The following is a 22,689-nucleotide window of genomic DNA, read 5'->3' on the forward strand; positions in this document are numbered from 1 at the left end:
GGTGACGACTGAAACCTCCCTGGGGCAGGCTGGCTTGCTGGAGCATGGCACAGAGGCAGCTGTGGGCGGCGGCAGCAGCAGCCGCCGCCACGGAGGGCGTCCCAGCGAGCTGCAGGTCTGCTCGCCCCTGACTGGAGCAGGCAGAGGAGCTGCTTGGAGAGCCAGACAGGCGGCGGCGGCGGCAGCAGCAGCAGCAGCCACCAGTGTCGGAGCAGCCTGAGAGGATGGCAGGGGAAGGCGGCAGCGCGGACTGGATGGGCTCCCTGGCGCCTGCCCTCGGTGCCCTGCCTCTGGCCAACCTGGCCATCCCAGGTAAGGAAGTCACCACCACCCTCCTTGACCTGGATCTTCTTCTCCAGCCTCCTGGATGGCTGCTGGCTTCTTCCTAAAGCCTGATGCTGGAGGTTTCTGAGGGTTTATGTCTTTTCCGGGGGTCAGTCATCTGAAGATGGTCTGTTAGTGGAGTGACACTGGCATCACCTATCTCAGGAGTGCCCCACACACCCCCAACGCTGCCTATGTGGAGCATCCCCTCAGGTTGAACTTTCCCATACAGGGCTGGCCCATCCATGAGACCAACTGAAAAAAGTTGCCTTAGGAAGCAGATTGATGGGGGTGCCCTTCTCTGTCCACCTCTTTCCTCCACTGCTGCTTCCTCTCTTTCTATTCCCTGAACTGGAAAAGGAACGGGTGGGGGGGGGGCGGGGGGCAGAGAGGAAGAGGCAATGTGGCGGGGACTGGCATGCCTAGCTAGAACATTGGGGAGTGGGAAGAGCAGAGGCTGGCATATCATTGAGGGGGCAGCATTTGGCAGGCCACATCAGGAGAACTTAAGCTGGTCCTGATCATGTATTTATTGATAATGTATCATGAGATGGGTTTATTGCTTCTAATGTTTGTTTAATACTAATTGGTGTTAGGATTTTATTTCCCCTACTTCCTGTTTTGTATCTTGTCATAGTCCCAGTTGTATCTTGCTTCTCTCCTTCGAGTAATTTTTTCTTGGGGGGGGGGATTGTTAAGCAGGGGGCTGTCCCAGTTTTTGGAAATGCAAAGGTTATGCTGCAGAGAGATTTTATATTGCAACCCACCTTGGAAACAACCACTGAAAAGCTGTCTATATGTTTTGTAAATAAATAGGTTCAGGATGCTGTTGCACTTTCTAGTGTCTTTTCTTTGATCTTTTGGTAAGGAGGGATCAGAATGTCTTCTGTGAAAGTTCATTCTTGGATTTTTCTTCAAATGGTGTAATCACTTACCCTCATCCTAAATTTGGTGAAGCTACTGTTTGTGATGATTTTCGCCAATATGGTAATGTTGGAGTAAAGTAAAATATTTACGCATACATATGGCATAATCTTTGCATTTTAAAAAAATGGGGTACTTCTGAATTTAAAAGCACAAGTACACGAAAAGTTTACGCAAATCTTCAAAGAAGCAAAGTAAGATTCATGTGGAATTGCATTAAGATATCAAAGAGTAGAATAAATCTTCTGACCAGTGGCTTCATGCTTAGGGGACAGTGGAACAAGCAGGTACCACTGTGAATCTTCATTTTTGTCATTGTTTGCATTGATGAGAGATGCAGTGATTGACTCTGGATGAAATCTTTAGAAACAGGTTAGCCCAGTTTGAATGCCATTTCAGCTGCTTTTCTGTGAGTGATTGTAGACCAAGGTCTTGTCTTTCCACTCACTTGGCACACCTGTCCCCTTTCCGTATCTACCTGGATGCACATGTGTGGCCCTAACATTTAATTGAGGCATACACACATAGACCTGAACAACATGCTTGATATCCCAATTAAAATCCAGTAATTGATGATGAGATATGGATTACATTCAGTACATTAAATGTAACATGCTTATATTCTGATGAAACTTTAGACCCATGCATGAGACCATAATATGCTTCATTGAATGTAATCATTTTTGTTAACTTTTTTGTAAGCTCCTTCGAAAAATCTTTTGAAGAGGCTTTGGGTACCTTCACTGAAAATAAGTTTTTAATATCTCTGTTGTATGTTCCTCCCACTGTGCCATCTTTCTCTAGGACAGATTTTTTTCCAAATTAACACATTTGTTTAAGTGACTAGGTTACAGTCTGAAATGGCTCAATACATTTTAGTGATTCAAAAATCCAAACATCGCCCTCCCTAATATAATAATACTAAAAAAAAACCCCTGACAATTTGCTGTTCTTTAATTGTACCATCAAATCTGCCACCCAGGGCAAGTCATTTTATCATGTCTGTTGGTAAGTGATTTAAAAAAATCTGCTGATGTAATGATAGCCTCTTTGAAAATGTATGGTTGTATGGTTTGTCGGGTGAAGCAGTTTTCTGTTAGCACCTGCTAGCTGCTGTTACAAGACCATCAAGGAAGATAAGAATTCCAGCCTTTCCATGTAACTGCTGGAAGGAAGTGATAAAGAGACATCTTGACAGCACTGTGCAAGTGTGTCATTGCTGACCAGAGTAGTCACACCTAGCACGGGCTGTGGACATACGCAGAGCTGACTTGCACAGTGACAGTGGAAACAGGAAACCCATGTTTTCAGTGGAACCTTCCAATGGTGACAAATAAGGCTAAGAATTCTCAACCCCTTCTCAGTTGCTCTGCAATAGCAGCTGACAGTTCCACACTCAAACGGTTTCACTAGCCCCAACTACTTATACCAAGCAGGTGTTGATCAGTGTGGTTTCTCTAAGTCAGGGGTGCTCACACTTTTTTGGCTCGAGAGCTACTTTGAAACCCAGCAAGGCCCGGAGATCTACCAGAGTTTTTTTACAATGTTCGCGCCATCATAACATATAACATTTATGTGTACAATGTATGTTGGTGTACCTTGAGCCCCACTGAGTATAACAGGACTTATTCCTGAGTAGACATGCCTAGGATTAGGCTGTGAAGCTGCAATCCTAGCCACACTTACCTGGGAGTAAGCCCCATTGAGTACAATGGGCCTTACTCCCGGCGTTTCCTCCCAGAGGCACCTGAAAGGGGGGGGGGGGGTCCGGCACTCCGCGATCTACTCATTTTGCCTCGCAATCTACCGGTAGATCACGATTCACCTATTGAGCACCCCTGCTCTAAGTCGAAGGCATATCCAAAACAGCAGGGGGCCTGTGGAAACTGAACTGATTGCAACTCAAAAGTTTTGATTCTTTCTTGGCAATCCGCTTTGGCAGAAGTGTCAACAACTAAGTTGTTTCAACTTCTACAATTTTAAGCATCCTTGTGACTAAAGAGGTACTAAACTAATTTGCAAATCAGCAGTTAGTGTGCTGTCTTCATTGTTAGACTCTCAACAGTACCTCTCATGTTATGGAATGATTGATACACTTACGGCCCAATCCTGCGTGGGCAGGGCAGCAACAGAATGTGTACTCCACCAAAAAGCAACCAGTACTAGCCATAAACGGCACTCTTTCAGCTCATGAGTTTGTACACTGCTGGAGCACCAGTGGGAAGGCCAGAGCCTTCCTCCATGCTCTGGAGCAACTGGAAGAAGCCATCCAAAGAAGTAAGGCAGGTCAGGGTGGGGGAGAGTGGAACAAGGTGATAGTGGGTAGGGGGATGGATTGGGAAGGGGATGGGTTTGCTGGTGGCAGTGGCAGCTACTGAATCCTGATTCCCTTCCCGGGCCTAATCCCATTTTACAGTTCAATGCGGACCTGCACCAGCAATTTTGCTAGTGCAGGTTCAAGTAGATACCCCTGAACTGTTTGCTTACTCAGAGGAGACCTCTGCAATTGCTCCCATCCCAAAGGATGCAGCGGTTGCCATTTTGGCACCACTGCATTGACAGACAGAAAAAGATAGGATTGGGCTGTAAAAATCTTGAATGATGGATTAGCCTATGTAACATTTTCCATTTTTGCCTCATGCCCCATCCTGAAAAAAGACAAGTGTTATGGCCAATTATTTTTGTTCAACTTTTGTTCAATTTCTGCTTAACTGAAAAAGGTGAGGAAATTAGCTGTAAAGTAGCATTCTTTGCACTGATATCAATTACATTTGGGAAAGATGTTGTAAACCTTACATGGTTGCCTGTACTTCAGATAGGTTGAAGATTTGTTGTAATAGAATATCTGCTATTTATACAGATGTATCACATTTACATGTCTATATAGGTTGGAAGGAACACAACACAGGGGGATAGCACACACTTTGCATGAATAAGGACCCAGGTTCAATCCCTGGCAGTTTAAACTAAAAGATCACAAGTAGCCAGGCAGGAGAAAACCTTGAGCTTGAGGTTTTGAATAGCCATTGCCATCAGAGAATATAATTCGGAGTTAGATGTGCCAGAGCATAGATCCCAAGTCTATGCTTATCTACTTAGAAGTAAATCCCATTATTTTCAGTGGGGCTTACTCCCAGGTAAGCATGGATAGGATTGCAGCCTCAGTATATATTATGTTTGTTATGAATTTGTATATAAAATAAGACAATGCATTCTGTACTTTTGATTGCACTGTTTTAGAAATTAGATGACTGATCTCCATTATGGTGTCTTACAAAACTTAGTGGAGAGAAAGAATGAAGGCACACTGAGGGAATTCTGAGGTATCTAACGCTGCAAGCGTATGCATGTCTACCCAGAAGTCCCATTGATTCTAATGGGATTTGCTTCCAGTGAGGTGTTGATAGGAGTTCTTCTTAATACCCCCACAGCATCTAGAAATCTGGAAGGTAGCATGAATACATATTTCCTAAGTGGGCAGTAGTATACAATCAAAAGTTTCTGTTGTCCCATTAAAAATTTGGAAATTAGTGATTTAGTGTTTGATTTATAACTTTCCAAGGATTGATAACTAACACTAAACTTGGAATTAGATGTTTTACTTCCTTGAAATTGGAAATTTTCTTCCTCTAGATTATCTTGCTCTTCATTGCTCCATCAGGCCAGGGAAGGAAGTCTGGATTCAGTGTGTGTTGTCACTGCCAAACCCACCCTGTCCTGGACCTGATCTGCCCCCCCTGCCCCATCTCTTTCCCCCATTCTGTTCTTCCCTCCCCCACCCCATTCTACCCCCTGCACTGGGATTACCTGTTCCAGCAGGCCTCCTGACATCCACTGACATGCATAGGAAGGTTCTGGCAGCAGAGTTTTATGGCTGCTTGTGCTAAGAGAATGCACATTCCTCCGGCCCTGCTGTTGAATAGAATTGGGCCATCAGTTTTGAAGATACAATAAATGAGCAAATGTAGCCATTGAACAACCAAATAAAATGTGACATAACTGGAACAGTTTGTGAGACATGATACTTGAATCCTTAAGCAGTTTCCTGAGCAACGCTCAGAGTAGATAGCAATTCTGAATGATACACATGGAAGCTGTTTGCAGGGAAACTGCATGCGGTATAAATGTGTTTTCCTAAGTTTCTACTAAATAGTTCCTGTGCTAAATTCCAGAGAAAGTTTAAAATTTGGGACCTTCTGTAGAGAATTTGATGAGAAGATAGACTCATAAGTTCAGTTTCTAGATGGGCAGTTGTATTGTCTGTTTCAACAGAAACGAATGGTTTTGTGACACTTTAAAGACCAAAAAAAATGGTGCAGACCCACATCATCACATACATGAAATGTTCTCCTCAACTGGCAACTAGGGGTGTGTCCATATCCCAAATGTTGACAGTAGAGTCAACATTTAGTTATTTGATTTTTCTCTGTAAACCGCTTTGTGAACGTTTAGTTGAAAAGCGGTATATATATAAACGTTTAGTTGAAAAGCGGTTAATAATTAGAGTCAAATGACTATGAATTGCAAGAGCGCAACCTTTATTTAGGTGTATGCACAGAAGAAACATATTCTTGGAACTGCCAAAATCTTATCTAAAAGCTAGAAGCTCAAGTTATTCCTAAACCAAAAATGTGTTTGCCTGTGATTAATATTTTGTTATTGAACTAAATTAAAATACTACAGATGTGTCCAACATGTGTTTGGGTGCAAGATTTACATGCATATTCAATTACATGTGATGAATATGGTAGTCCCTTGGTATCCACAGGGGATCCTTTCCCAGACCTCCTGCAAATACTGATTTCTGTGCATACTGTCCGTATTAGAAATGTTTAAAAAGGTTTTAAAAAGTGTTCTTTACCTTAGCACTGCAAACTACACTTACTGCAGGGCAGTCTGCAAGGGCAGTACTGGAATTCAGGATGTGCCGACTCCTGCGACCCCCTCCCTTGGCCCTGGCTTGCCTCAGAATGTATCATGGAGGGGTTCATGAACCTTGGCGTGATCTAGAAGTGGCTTCCAGGAAAGCTGGAGACTTCCCTGCAGCTGGTGTGATTTTTTGTGTTAAGATCAGGAATGCTTCTGTAAACACTTTTTTCTTTTTAAAACATTTTTAAAGGGAATGCTTTTTAAAGCATCTGGGATGACCTGGAAGTCAGAAACTGTCCCACTGCCATCCATGGATGGTAAAATCCATGGATGCCAAGACCACAGGTGGCAAGGGATCACTATATGATGAATTCCACTGTGCAGTGATATCTCATTCTTATTTCATAGTCGCTGTTGTAGATGTGGTAAAATGTTACTTTTCCATTTCTTGAAATAAATAGAAAGATAGTTGAGCATTACTGTACATGAACCTGGTTAACCACGATAAAATGTTCAGTACTATCTCCAGCTTTAGGATGTAACTTAAACCTAACTGGCTTTGGGTGTAAGCTGATCTCTAGCTGAGGCCAAACAGCATTCCCCACTACAGCCCATGCTGACGGTGTATTATTGCAAATAGAGGTCAGTTATTGAGGAGGGGGTGATCTTTTCTCAGAAACATCCATAATTGGTGCCTACTAGACAGGATACCAGACTAGATGACTCATTCTACTCTAGAAGTGTTTGTGTCTGGTCATTGTCCAGAACTGGCAAATCCACTACCTGGCATGAGCTGGCACTTGTCTGGTCATTTCATTTGCTGTATACTGAATTTATGGGGAGTGTGGCTGTTAAGGAGAACCACTGCTTTATCCTTGCTCCTAAAAATGTGTTTAAACAAATGAAATTTTATGTTTATGTCTAGTACAACTATGTTTCAGTAAACGTGTGATCATGATTTCTTGCCACTGATGCTGCTCGATGAATGGAGATGTGTATCTTTATTAAAACAATCTTTACATTTACTTTTTCCCTTATTGTATTGCAAGTGAAGAGAGATGAAATTTTGCTTTGAATTCACAGACCAGTCTAACTAATTGAAGACAACTTGCTCCAGATTTCCATTCTGCTGGTGCATTTTCCAGGATGCATCACTATAAAATCAATATTTGCATTCCTGAAATAGTGGATATGTTGATCACAATTGGCAGTTTTTAATGTGTTTTAAAAAACACAATTGGCAGTTTTTTCCTTAACTGTAAAGGAAAACCAAGCAAAGTTCTCTTGGGGAGAACCTGTATATACTGTTTATTAGGACAGAACAGGGGTGTCCAAAGGAGCTGGGTGGGGAGAATCTACATTTAAAATTTGAATAAATTTACATAAGTTTACATAAATGAATATATTAAATATGAACTTATATGAATGAATGAAGGTCATGCAATAGCTCAAGGCCTATAAAAGGCCTTGCACAAAGCAAGGCTGGCCTTTCCTTTGCTGCTGCTACTGCATCACAGACATGAAACAGCAAGCAGTGGAGGGAGCCCTCATCCCACAGCTCACATGAGAGGTCAAACAGTTGCCCTCATGCTGAAAGCAGTTGCGTCAGACCTGTGCAGGCTCCAGCAAGACTCTGGAGGGCCAGAGGCTCATTGGAGACTGGGGGCTCCCTGAGGGCCACATTGGGAGTCCTCAAGGGCCGCAAGTGGCCCCAGTGCCAGGGTTTGGGCACCCCTGGGATAGAATGATGAGAAACACATTGTGTAACCATGGACAGCATCTTTAGTTACAAGAGGAACTGGAGCAGGCTGTTAAGTTCTGGTGCTGACTCACTTTGTAGCCCCAACCTGTCATCAAGCTTACTGCATTTAAAAGAAGAAAACTTCTCACAGAGAAGTTTTTTCTCAAAGTCCAGCATTTGTCTGTGCAGAAAAGGTCTGTAAATGTGTTTGGGTGGGGACAGGATGATGGAACACATCAGCACCAGAACTTGCCAGCAGACTCCCACACACCCTGTAACTGTGGACATTGTGCACAGTTACAATTTGTACCTACCAATGTAGGACAGTCCAATTAAAACAAGCCTTTCCACAAATGCAAGCATGATAGTTACAGTACTTCTATTAAATCATCCCTTTAAATGCTTGATAAATAGTAAATGGGAGTTCTGTATATTGATGGATAATAGCAACTTTATCATTAAAACTAAAAATTATCTTTAAAAAAGTATTAATGAAATAAAATTGGGTGACAACAAAAATATTTTAAGATAGTCAAGACCTGGTGAAGCTAAATTCCTCACATTTCCTTTCTGAAGACATTTCTGAGACTGTTTGGCACAGCTGAAACAGGTGTGGCTTGCTTTTCATTATTAACACTTTATTTATACTTGGTCACGTGAAGCAGTGTTGATAATGTGTAATGCTCAAAATCACTCTTATAGTGATTATAAGTGAATCACTTATACAGCACTATTGCTAGTTATGTGCCTTAATACAAGATTGCATAAGATCTATAGGGTGTCAGCATTGAAGATCTCATGCAGATGAACCTCAAAGACACTGACAGGCTTTTAATTTATTCCAGTGTGACAGGCATAAGCCTCCTTTGGACTTTTAAAAAGCCATGTGACTAAACCAGAACCATCAGAAGCAGACCTTAAAGGCATAGTAAATGTCAGATGAATTGTGTTTTAATGGACAGGATAAAGAGTATTGATTTCAGGGACAGTACTGTCAGTTTGGCCTGTTTATCATTTCTAACTGTGTTTATAATAATTTGAAAATATCTCTAGTCTTGGCAACCAAATATTGGGCAACTCGTCTTGTTCTTTTCTATATGCCTTGAAACAAAAGGAAATAAAAGATTGACAGGATAATGCGAAGAAACTCTGGTCTTTTCCCTCCCCTCGCTCCCATAGGCAGCATTGCTAAGTAATTCTGTGAAGCTGTGTGTTAGCATCCAGCTATTAAAAAGTTGTTTTAAATTGCTTAATGCACATGGCGCAATGTATCTGGTTTATGATGCAACACAAAGATAGTTTTGTACCCAATGTGCTTTACATAATTAATGGTCTCCAGATGCACAGTACCTTCCATTAAGTGTTAGGTGTAAGCCAAATATATTCATATTCATATTCATAAAACAAGCCATGAACTTTTGGAAGGTGGAAGAATTGTGGCAATAAATTTCCTTGTGTCCATTAAACATAGAATATTGATTGCTAGGTAGACAAGGAAAAATGAAAACTGTCAGTTCTCAAATTTATTTTCAACCTACCAGCTGTCATGTGCAAATCTTCTTGGCATATTTGAGTGATTATCCAAGCACCCTTTGTGAGGTGATGTACTCTGACACTGGCATGAACCATGAGTCACAGTGAACATTGAACCTTTAGTTTCTCAGCTATCCAGTTCATTAGGTATTCTTTCAAGCATCATTTTTTTGTGATACCCACAATATACAGTATTGATAACTGTGCTGAGAAACTCTGTGCTATGAAATTGAGTGTGTAGTTCTGATCCCTAACAATACCACACTGAGTTCTAGAAATAAAAAATATTTTTTCTATCCCTGTTTGTACCAAGTGAAAGAAGGTTAGGCTGCCTTAAGAATCTAATATAGGTGCACATTTCACCTATAGCTTGCCATAAATTTCCAACATCTTCCTAATTTCTCAGGAGCAAAAGTTTATTTGCTGTCAAGCAGTCACATGTGCCTTGCTGACTCCTATAGCTTAGTATGGTACAGTCGGTGCTATAAGTACAAATTAAACAAATGAGTGTCCAGATGTGACTTAACAAGCACCCAGGTGCTCAGCACTCTGCAATCAAGGCATTCATTTGTTTCATTTGTTCTTATATGATGCTTATAAAGGCATCAGCAAGGCAAATGTGACTGCATGATGGCAGATAAACTTTGGGTTCCTAACAGGCAAGTCATGGTAGGTGCTGGGAAATGTTAGCAAGCTATTGATGGGATGAGCACCTATATTAGATTCTTAAGATGTTATAACTTCTTCTAATTGACTCAGACTGGGTAGCAAAAATATTTTTGATTTCTTGAACCCAGTGTGGTGGTGGACAACCCAGTGGACATCAGCCCTGCATATTTAATTTCATAGTCATTAGTACTATATGTCTGTAGTTTCTATGCCAAATTTCTTGGCACCCAGGTGACCGAAATATGATGTTCTCTTAGCCATTCCTGTATAGAAATGTTCAAAAAGTTTAGTTTATACTTTGGAATAGCCTAAAGGCCCAATCCTAGCCTTCCCTCCCCACCTGCTGGTACAGCTGTGACAAAAATGGGTGAGTGTGTGAGTGAGAGAGAGGGGGAACATCAGTAGTCCATAGTCAGGGAATTAGAGGGCAGGTCCTCTCATGGATTGAGAACTGGTTGAAGACCAGGAAACAGAGAGTGGGTGTCAATGGGCAATTTCCACAATGGAGAGAGGTGAAAAGCGGTGTGCCCCAAGGATCTGTCCTGGGACCGGTGCTTTTCAACCTCTTCATAAATGACCTGGAGACAGGGTTGAGCAGTGAAGTGGCTAAGTTTGCAGACGACACCAAACTTTTTCGAGTGGTGAAGACCAGAAGTGATTGTGAGGAGCTCTGGAAGGATTTCTCCAAACTGGCAGAATGGGCAGCAAAATGGCCGATGCGCTTCAATGTCAGTAAGTGTAAAGTCATACACATTGGGGCAAAAAAATCAAAACTTCACATATAGGCTAATGGGTTCTGAGCTGTCTGTGACAGATCAGGAGAGAGATCTTGGGATGGTGGTGGACAGGTCGATGAAAGTGTTGACCCAATGTGCGGCAGCAGTGAAGAAGGCCAATTCTATGCTTGGGGTCATTAGAAAAGGTATTGAGAACAAATTGTTATTATTAATTAACAGTATTTGTATACCACTTTTCAACTAAAAGTTCACAAAGCGGTTTACAGAGAAAAATCAAATAACTAAATGGCTCTAACAAAGCTGCTAATATTATAATGCCGTTGTACAAATTGATGGTAAGGCCACACCTGGAGTATTGTGTCCAGTTCTGGTCACCACATCTCAAAGAGGATATAGTGAAAATGGAAAAGGTGCAAAAGAGAGTGACTAAGATGATTACTGGGCTGGGGCACCTTCCTTATGAGGAAAGGCTATGGCGTTTGGGCCTCTTCAGCCTAGAAAAGAGACGCCTGAGGGGGGACATGATTGAGACATACAAAATTATGCATGGGAAGGATAAAGTGGATTGAGAAATGCTCTTTACTCTCTCACATAACACCAGAACCAGGGGACATTCACTAAAACTGAGTGTTGGAAGGGTTAGGACAGACAAAAGAAAATATTTCTTTACTCAGCCTGTGGCTGGTCTGTGGAACTCCTTGCTGCAGGATGTGGTGATGGCATCTGGCCTAGATGCTTTTTAAAGGGGATTGGACAAGTTTCTGGAAGAAAAATCCATTACGGGTTACAAGCCATGATGTGTATGTGCGGCCTCCTGATTTTAGAAATGGGCTATGTCAGATGCAAGGGAGGGCACCATAATGCAGGTCTCTTGTTATCTGGTGTGCTCCCTGGGGCATTTGGTGGGCCGCTGTGAGATAAAGGAAGCTGGACTAGATGGGCCTATGGCCTGATCTAGTGGGGCTGTTCTTATGTTCAGTAAGGCATACATATTTATGGAAGCATCACCTTCCATACAATTTCCTCACAATAGATTTAAGCCAATATAAACTAGTGCAGTGCTTCCCAACATTTGTCCTCTGCCATACCACTTCTCCACCTATTTGAAATACCACCAGAACTAACTGGTGATGACATCACTGTCAGTTACTTCTGGGTTGGAAAGCCAGATGTGACACAACAAACACCAGTAAGAGGCTCATTGTGGATGAGAGAACTTTTTTTAAGCATGGAAAAGCAAGCTTTGAATCCTCCTACCACTGATTGCTGTGTTGTGTGTCTGGTCTCACTGCCAGGTGGCAGGTGTTCAAGGGTTCTGCAAGTAGCACCAGACACCACCTCAAGTACACTCGTACCACTGATTGAGAAGCACTGAACTAGCATATTACTGTAAGCTAGTTTAAATTCTACAAACTATGTTGCACACATTAACTGAACTGTTACTGCTCCAGTTCAATAAATAACACATACTTTGGAAGCCTTTCTAAAATGTACGTACTTCCATGTTTACTGACTAAGCTAGGAATTAGTAGAAAGGGCATTGTTTGAGTCTTATGATCCAAATGTCACATCTTTTTCCCCCTAAACTGTTTCTTCAGTACTGTATTTTATTGTCACAATTCTTTAGTCTTCCAAAAACTCATGGCTTGTTTTATGATCAAGGTAAGGACACTCAGCCATTATTTAGAAAAAAAAACAACACAGTGTATTTCTTTGGTGTAACTCCCAATGATCTAATGTGCTGCTGGCTGCAGCCTTTAAACTTTGTGGCATCTGTTGAACTGACACTTTCTCTGTGGGATAATAGTTTCACCTGGTTTTAACATGCTTCTTTCTATGTGACAGGCTCAGTTGTTTCCCTTCTCGGCATGCTCTTCAACCCTCCTATCTAGTTCCTAAGCACTTTGTAAAATCATGATTATACTCTCCTTACATCTTCAGTTCCAAAGAAAGAAACTAGCAGATGGTGACTGGGAGATTTGGCAGCCAAGCATTTTACAGCGGTTTTCTGTCTAGATCACTGTGATGAGCAAAGATGTTGCCTGATTTGCATTTTTTTTTACTCCCAGGATTTGCTTGTTATGTTCCATAGTGCTGAAAATATAGTAAAAGTAATAGCCCAATCTTATGCAGTGCTGGCCTATGTGATACCAGGATGCTGACACAGTCTCTGCTGCATCCCATGGGCTGGCTGGGGACTAGGCCAGCTAGGAGAGGCAAGTAAACAAACGTTTACTCCTCCATTGCTCCCTGGTCTCCAGTGGGCCTACTCAGATCTGCACTAGCTAGTTTGCTGGCATATTAGGCCATGGGGGTTATGTTGGGCCTAGACATAGGATCTCACGGACACTTACGGAGCTAAGATCTGCCCCCAACCTGGCCTGGTCTGATCCCCACCCTGATCTCCCCCTGCCACCATCTTCCCTGGGTTGATGGCTGGTCTGCAGCCTGCCATTGCCAGCATGGGGCTTACCAATAGCAAGCTGCAAACCATCAGATTGGCTGTGGCGATGGTGGCCCATATGATACGCTGGTGGACCACAAGATCTGCCTGCGTATGCATGATAGGATTTAGGCTGGTAATTAGCTAGGATTCTGCAGACACTTCCTGAAAGGCACCTTTTTATTAAGGTAAGTGGGATTTTTTTTCCACCTTTATATACTACCTTTAAGGATCACAGGTGGTATAAATGACTCCACGTCCTTGTTTTTATCAGAACAACCCTGTAAGGTAGGTGATATGGAGGATAGTAACTAACCCAAGTTCATCCAGTGATCTTTATAGCCTAGCAGGGATTTGAATCTTGGTATTCCTGCTGGCCTAGGTCTAAGATCAACACTCTGACAACTGCACCACACTAACTACAGTAGTTTAGACCCACCTCATATTCCTTTAAGCACCTGTATGCTTTCCAGCTAGATCATTTGGGAGTAGAAGACTTTAGGAGTAGATAATGTAACTTCTTTAGTGACAAAGTGCCCTGTTCCTGTTATTGAAATCAACTGAAATTAATGTACATTTGCTGCCACTTTTGACAGAATAATGTTTGTTAACAAAGACCAGTGTAAAAGTAGTGGAGACAAAAAGAAAATCTGCTAGCACAATAGAACATGTGCTGGTCTACCAGATCCAATTGGGGTAAGTTTGTGCCAGCCCAGGCTCAGAGAGTGGGTGGTGTAGGGCTTAACAGGGGCAGAAAGGTACATTTTGGGTGGAGAAGGGTGGTCCAGGAGGCAGATCAGGCCAGGGGGATGGGATCAGCTGCAGCAGTGCAGGACGAATCCTAACTCCAATTCCTGGCCCAATCATCCTTACAAGGGCTCCTCAGATTTGCACCAGCAATTTTGCTGGTGCAGATCCAAGTAGTGCCATAGGGTGGCTGGGGTATTAGGATACAGGGAAAATATCCCTTTGCTCTGAGTTGCCCTCCAGCTGGAACCTATCTTGCACTAGATACAGCACAGGCCTGACTGTTCCAGCACAATTTAGGATTGGGCTGTTAAACGTTTCCCACTGCGAAATCATTTTCTATACTGCAAGCCTCTGTTCATTCCTGTTCTACCCCATGGCAAAAACCAGCTCAAAAGTAGATTATTTGCCTCCTGTTGATGCCTGGGGGGAGGGGAAGGAGCAGTTTTCCAGTACCATTAAACATCCATGGAAGCCAATCTGAAATAGGCTGCTGAAAGGATTCATTAGAATTAGCGCAAAAGCAGCTAAGCTGGCCATCTGTTTTTCTTAGAGGTCACGGCTATGAGTAAATGTGGAGATGCGACACTAGAGAAAAAGACCCCTGAAAACTGATTTCTTTAATCCTTGTGTCAGTATGGTTATGTGTCCCCAGGACATTGCCCTGCCTCATAGGTCAGAAAGAAACATTTCATGAAAAACTGGATGCCAGCAAATTGAGTTTCCTAAAAATATCCTACAGTGGTTGGGTCAGTCCATAATTGCCTATTATAGGAGTTGCTGTTTTTTTCTCCAAAGAGTTGATATTGGTTGTGTTCCCAGATCACACTTCAGATCTAATGTGTCAAAGCAGATAGAATTTAAAAACAAATTATACTAAAATCATCTCTCTCCTACCCTGAGACTGAGATAGAACAGTCACTACAAGATGATTTTGTGAGAATTCTCTCTCTCTCTCTCTCTCTCTCTCTCTCTCTCTCTCTCTCTCTCTCACACACACACACACACACACACACACACACACACACACACACACACAGAGTAAAATCACCAGCTGTAATTACCTGAACACTGTTAGTTTTCTATCATTTTGTGACATCTTGAGCGCAATCCTGAGATTGTGCGCAATCCTGAGATTGTTCTCGGCTGGCACAAGTTCTTTGTGCTGGCCCAAGAGGGTTGCAAACGTGCCATAAAGCATGTTTACACCTCCTCTGAAGTCAGCCAGGTCAGTGCAGATCCAACCTCCACAGGGACAGAATGGGGTAAGTCCATGCCGGCCAAGCTCAGCCGGCGTGGGGCAGACAGGGAGAAGGCTTTTGGAGAGGGTGTGGTGGGTGGGCCCGTGGGCAGGAGAGTGAGGGCAGGGCCAGGATCCTGCACTTATGCCAATCCTATCCCCAGTCCCAGGCAGCCCGGGGCAGCTCCAAGCTGCTCAAATTTGCACCACCTCTTTAGGTGGCGCAGATTTGAGTAGCCCCATTGGGGCTGCAGCAGCTCTCCCCAGGGTAAGGGGAGTGATTTCCCTGGACTGAGTAACTTTCAGCCCCAAACTCACACTGGATATGGAGCACATGTGCCAGCCTCACTATTTCAGTGCAAGGATTGTGTTGCTTGTGACTTTACTGTGTCTCAGTGGTTTCACAACACCTACCTGTCAAATGTAAATCAAGGAGGGACATTTAACTTATCCATTCCTCACACAAATGGTTATGTGAATCCTACCACAGACCACCCAACTGGTATTTGTGCAAACCTTCAGCCTGAACTGTATTTAAATCAGGATTTTGAAACAATTGGAAATCTATTCTCATTATCACTTCAGTGCAAGTTTAACTTCCAGGAAGAAGCGTGTGAACTCTCGAGCCACCCACATGTTTTACCTGCAGCATGCTGAGTTCAGCACCTGAAACAATTCTGCAGACCTTATTAGTATGGGTTAGAAATGGCAAGCAACTGGCCTGGTATTCACTGGGTGTGACTGAGAGTCAACATGACTGAGTTTCTTCCCGTGGCAGACATATCCAGGAGACCAGGGCCTGAGAATATTCAGAAATGTTCCTGGACATTTATATGCTATGAATTATGAGGGCAGTTTGTTACAGGGAAAATACTCTGCACATTTTCCAAATGGAAAAGCATTTGAAAGTTAAGTTGGAGTGCACAAATGACTGGAAGGAAAGGAGTTAAGCAACCTTTCCCCTACCATCATTTTTTTCTCAACTGTAGGCTCCAAGATTACTTTTCAATTAAAAAAACCAGATTGTTGGGGGGAAAGCACAACTGAATGTAACATACTGTTTGGCCCCAAGAATGAAGCTATTACTGGCATTATTTGGTATTTAGTCTGCTAAAGTGTTTAGTAGAACACCATGAAATTAGCATGCTTGTCCAGATAGTTCAGCTGTATCATTCATTTGGTTTAATTTGACAGCATGACAATTACAGTCTCAGTCAGCCTTCTAACAAGCAATCTAAATGAGTAGGCCAGTTTGCTTGCATTTGAAAACTTCTGTTTCTTAGATTAGGTAACTTTCCCTATTAATGTTTTAAGTATCTAAGCTTTATGAGGTTCTTCTAGGTTTGTTTTCAATTTAGACTTAGCACAGTACAAGTGTGGTTCTCAGGAAATTGAAGAACTGCATACTTTTAAGTGATCTGGAAAGGTAGCTTTTAGTGTTGGTTTACAATGGAATATACACAATGCTGTTAAAGATTCACAGCCCAATCCTATCCTTCTCTACAGTCGGCAGAGAATACTCAATCCACTGGTGTGAAATGAGTGGCAATGGGGATGTGTATTAGGAGCAGGCAGTGGGAGGGATTTTCTGGGAGAGGAACAGAACATGGGAATAAAGGGTGGGATCAGCAGTACTCACCTGTGGCCGGATTCTCTCCCTCTTTGCCACATTAATTTCCTCTGTTCTACACCAGCAAAATAGCTGGCTCAGGACCAAGGAGACCCATAGAGAAAGCAGAGCTGTTCCCCAAGGTAAGGGGACAAAAGTTACCTTCAGAAGACCTCTGCAATAGCCCCCCACACAATCTGGGGTGCAGCATGCACTCCACTGACATGCCTGCATTGGCAGGGAGGTGTTAGATAGGATTGGGCTGGCCGTGGGGAAACATTCCAAATAGTCTTTTTATTCCTTACTCATGTTTTGAAAATGTATGATTTTCTTTGGAAATTGTGCGTTGTATTTCAGATTAAACTTTTATCACGGGTTACCTTCTCTATAGCTAGGGAACTATTGTACAGGGGTTAGTGTTGCAAGGTTGATAGAGCAACTCAAGACTCAAAAACAACTTGGTACTTCAGGAGTGAAGGTTCACAGGATTTTATTTGAATTGCATTGCAGTTGGTCCATGGGACTAATGTCCAAAGCATGGACACAGTTTGATGATGTCCAGAACTCTTATAGATTTCTCAGCTCTCTGTTTGAAAATTTAGATTTCCTATTGGCTAAAATTTGACATCATAGATGGGGCTAATTCCTAATAGAATATAGATAAGATACCATTTGCATTAAAGATGGAAAATAGGTGGGCAATAAGTGGGCAAAACCACTGATTGGCTCTGATTTACATACAGGTGGGGTTTCACCTTAAAACTAAACATTACACTATTTCAAAAAGTTTTCGAAAACCAGCAGAGTACACTATATTACTATTTACTCAATTTTGAACCTTATTCACATCCATCATTTCAATTAAAAGTATTTTTGACATGTCCTCTTACCAACCTCATTAAAAGAGGGTACAAAAATACTTAAACACAGGTGTGAAGACTTCATCTTTGGCAGAACTTCAGACCTGTTTCTTGGCATGCCCATCTCGTTAGTGATACAGTCCTCTTACCTTTTACACCTGTTGCTTAACATAACACAGCAAAGTAGCTTTTGGTTCCTTTTATTAAGAGGGGTTTTCAAAAGCTTTACTAAAACTTCTGTATAACTACTAAAACTTCTATAATTCTATCTAACTATTGTGACCAGTTACCTTGAGTATATTGCTATTAAGGGATCACTTGGTTTCCATATATCTTTTGCCCTAAAAGCATAAAGTATGAAAGCTTTTTAACTTTTGCCTTTATTTCTTGCTAAAGAGTGACCTTATTCCTCTTCAGTAGTTGTCTAGCACCAGCTATCTCTTGAGCTACAAAGTGTAAACCCCCTGAGCTGAAGTTTCAGCCAGCTTCTTTTGGTCAGACTAAAATGATTCTTTCTAAACACCAAGCAGCGTTTTCACTATCTTATGTGTTGCTATGCTTATACTGGGCTATCCAGTGGATTTTACAGTCTAGGGTCAAAGGTCACCTTGTCTCAGTTGGTATGAAATGCCTCCTAATTTTTTTTAAAAAAATTTCAAATCTGGTGTCATGTAATGTTGTGAGTTTGACTGGGTGGTCTCTGGATGTGTCTAGTTGCACCATACAGAGTGGCAATGCAGTATGTCACATGAGTATGGTGCATGAGCAGTTCAGACTGTGAATGTTTGAGATACTGATGTAAAACAAAGGACTGTGAATTCCTCGCCATGGAAGAAATCAGTCCAACTGAGATCCATACTTGACTGAAAATTTGTGTAGTCAAAAACTCCAACAAATCTGTTTCTAGTCTCTTGGTTTTGTTCAGGGGATTTTATAGCCCGTTTACACAGCCCAAGCCACCGCCACCCAAACATGTTATCTTCCCTGTTTCCTTCATGAGTGATTTTTGACCCCTAGAGCTACATTCCTCAACATGTCATATGCCGAGACTACCTCAGAATGCGTAGATACAAATTCCTTCTCTTAGCCTCATTTCACAGAAGTCCCATGGCCTCAAAAGCTTGCTGCACTTAGAGCGACTATGATGTTTTAATCTTTCAAGGGGTGATGCGATAAGGCAACTTTGGGGTTATTAAGAGATTCATCTATAATTAAATCTGGTTAAGAGCCTGGTTCACTTTCTCTTGTGCATAACAAGGTTCCTTCAGTGCAACCCACCTTTTGTTGAAGTGAGAGTCCCTACACCACTCCCTTCTCTGCAAAAATGAAATGTAATCTGGGTTAATAAATGCCTGATTTCCAATGACCTGGTAGAAAGTTTGGTTTGATTTGTGTTTGGGAGTTTTTCCTGGACTTTCAATGCTCTGTCAGCGAAACTGTTAGCATATACAAATTAGAAGTATGATCTTTGGTGAGCTGCATGTCTGGGAGAAATCCACAGCTCAGTGACTGAACTGGAGTTTTTAGTAATGTATTTGAGCGGCTACATGTTATTGTTTGTCTGACAGACTGTGTAATTCACTGGAATTTGCTGGCTCTGAAATGCTTCCGTGGATTTAGAATGTTCATCTTTTTCAGTGCAATGAATTAGGTAGATTGCACATGGAAAAACCAATACACATATTGAGGATTAGCCTCACTTCACACTGGAGGTAATTAGAGTCATGACAGGGACCTAGAAATCATGGCACTTAAATCCGTGCTCTTATCTGGTAGCTAATACTATTTCACTGTATCACTCTGAGTTTCTTACAAGGAAGACATTCGGACAGCACCTCTTCTGATAACGTTGATGTAACTCTACTGATTTCAGATATGTTACAATGAGTCTGAATTTATGTGTATAACTATAGACTTGCAAAGGGGACGAATGTCCCCTTCCCCTGAGGAGACCTCCAGCAGCCTCTGCATGGCCACAGAATGCCATAGTAGCCCTTTTGATGCTACCACACCCAGCTGTGCAGCAGTCAGGATTGGGCTATATGTCTGCATTCTGTATCATAGCTAAGTTTAGGTTCAGGTGGGCCCGCATTACCTGAAGGTTCAGTACCTGCAGATTTAATCATCTGCAGGTTCCAACCCTGCAGATTAGGGCCCCACCTGAACCTATAAGTGCAATTGAACAATAGCATATGCTTCTCCTGCCTCAGTATTTTCTCCTCTGTTTTCTCCCTTGTTTTGGTGTCTCAATTGTAAGTAATTGGGGCAGGGACCTTTCAATCTGTGTAAAACACCTTGTGCATTGATGGTGCTATATAAATTAATAAATCATTTTGATTTAATTAAAATGTAATATGCTACTGAGGACACTGAAGGGCAAAATTAAACTCTTCCTGTGACAATTCATGGACTTTACCATGTAATTATACTCAGCATCTTGTAAAATAAACTGTTCAATAATGCCAGTCAAAATGAACCTAGAGTTTAGTATTAAAGATTCACCTTATTAGCAAAGCGATTGTCAGGAATAATTACAATAATTATATATAATAATAAGATAATTAATGGAACACTCAAGAAATTACCTTCTAAAAGTTGACTCCTATCTCTGAAAAGTTTTAGAACAAATTTTATGTTTATGATGCTTTACTAAGACTTCTGATTCAATACCATAGGGCAGTGTTTCTCAAATTGTGGGTCAAGACCCACAACGAGCCAATTTCAGGTGGTTCCCCATTCATTTCAATATATTTTTTTTAAATATGACTTGATGCTACCATGGTATGTGACTGCATTTGGGAAAATTTTACAGATCTGTACATTTAATAAGCTACTATATATATTCTTTTAACAATGATAGTAAATGGGACTTATGCCTGGGTAAGTGTGGATAGGATTGCAACCTAGGATTGTTAAAAATTTTCCTGCTTGATCACTTCTGATCATGACATCACTTCTGGTGGGCCCTGACAGATTCTCATTCTAAAAAGTGGGTCCTGGTGCTAAATGTGTTAGAACCACTGCCATAGGGCTCTCAAAAGAGTAATTTGGAAAATGGTGCTATGGCACTATTTTATGTGCAGAGCAGATTGAAATCATGGGTGGTAATTAACAGAAGAAGGTAACAATTGGTCTTTTGCTGAAAGCTTTGAAGGATAGGCTACATGGGCATCTGCCAAAGATATGTTAGGTACAAGGAGTTCCACTTAAGGGTCAGCATATTCACTAGGCAGCTGGTGTAGTGTACTTGCTAAGAGACTGAACTATGAATCAGGAACTTCCCAGTTCAAATTACCACTGTCATAGGCTCACCAGAGGATAGGTAAGCCAGTTCATCTCAGTTTTAATCCTGATCTGGAACAAGTAAATAGTCATTTACTTACCTTACATGATTGTTATATTCTTGTTGGCATCCTTTAGTCTCGGAAGACTATGGTATCGCGCTCTGAATGGTGGTTCTGGAACAGTGTCCTCTCCAGTACGCGAAGCCTGGGTAAAGTAGGTATGGAGGATAGGCTGTTACCCATGCAGCAAATCCCCCCTCTCCACGTCACTGAAATGGTCCAATGGAAAGGCAGAAGCCAATACGGTTGGTTCCAGCGGCGTCGCAGGAGTTGCCAGAACATGACTGTGTTCAGCCATGAACTGCCTCAGGGACTCCGGCTCCTGATTTTGCCTCGAGGTTGACTCCTGAAGCCTTAACTGGATGTAGCCACAAGGCAGTGGAGGTTTGGGATCAGAGTTTTCCTTCTCTCAGATGAGTTGCCTTCCCAGGCTGACGAGCCCCATCTACCCGGTGGCTGTTTAGTCGCCTCTTACGACAAGTACAGCCAAACTGAGGGGCTGTACTTATCCCCTGGGGGCTGGGGATAAGAATAGATTGTTATAATGATCTTATGAAGTACTTTGAAAATTTAAAGGCTGTAGACAAATCCTGTAGTATTAGATAATCTGTCAAGTTCTTTTCTCTAGCATAATAGTAATTTGTACAATAAGGTAACTATGTGAAATGAAATACTCAGTGTGGCCCAGTACTTACCCCTACAGTGTTGTGTTCCTAGCATACATGTGCAATAATGCCTTTCTAGATTTTAGTTCACTTTCTTGAACTGCTTGTGAGCTGAAGGTGGTTTGGTTCACCTGGGTAATCAGCCCTAAGTAATTCTCTTTTCATATGGTCTCCTGCCAGCTCACTGCCATTTATATTCAATGTTAGTAGTGGAGAAAATGTTGTTTGCTTCACTGCCTTGGCTTCAGGCTAAAGAAACTCTCAGCAATCAGCAGTATTTATCTTTCTCGAATTGTTCCATTGCTGAGGCTTTAAATTAGGCTAAAAATAAGAATTCAATTTGTAAAGCCAAGAAGCAAATTTTTAAAATTCATAGTAAAAAGAAAAAATGCCCTAGACAAAGAAGTTTAAACTCTCACTGGTTATTTCTAGCATTCTCAGGATGCTCATTGGTGCTTGATTTGTACAGAGCATGGGTTTCCAGGTGGATTCAGAACTCCTAACAAGACAATCCATTTAAGAGCTTAATCTTGTTTGCAGCTCAAACTTTGCTTGGCAGAAAACGTGTTTTTGGAAGGTATGCACGTGAGCACACATGAGGTGGATACCAAAAAAAAGCCTCTTTTAAATGTAATTGCCCAGTGTAGGTTTTTCTGGTTTCAGCTCAAAACAAACAAACAAACAAAAAGCAAAAATAAGGAACAAAATTGCAGGAGAGAGAAACATGCATATTGGATTAGAAGTATTTTTACAGCAACATGTGCATTCTTATGCTTAGTATGCGATATCCCTTCAGCAAGAGATTTATTAAGGAAGCAGTAATCAGAAGATAATTTTTCTCCTGAACATGAAAACATTGCTGTTCCACCATGTGTTTGGGGTAAACTATGTGTGCCCTGCAGGTTTGGTTTAAGATAGCTGCTGGCTTCTGGTGCAGTTTTTTTGGTTGCATGTTGTTAATTTAGTTTTATTATTTGTTGGGTG

The 22,689-nt window shown here is 41.8% G+C and overlaps 1 protein-coding gene across 1 annotated transcript in view; it reads left to right on the forward strand.

Moving 5' to 3' along the window:
* The first annotated feature begins 224 nt into the window (after positions 1 to 224).
* PLCXD2 (phosphatidylinositol specific phospholipase C X domain containing 2) overlaps positions 225 to 22,689 on the forward strand; it is a 33,602-nt gene continuing 11,137 nt past the window's right edge. The window contains exon 1 of the mRNA XM_066622090.1: positions 225 to 312. Coding sequence (XP_066478187.1) covers positions 225 to 312 — 88 coding nt within the window. The remainder of the gene's footprint in view (positions 313 to 22,689) is intronic.

The sequence above is a fragment of the Tiliqua scincoides genome, chromosome 3 (assembly GCF_035046505.1).
Source record: "Tiliqua scincoides isolate rTilSci1 chromosome 3, rTilSci1.hap2, whole genome shotgun sequence".
In the NCBI taxonomy this organism is placed as follows: Eukaryota; Metazoa; Chordata; class Lepidosauria; order Squamata; family Scincidae; genus Tiliqua; species Tiliqua scincoides.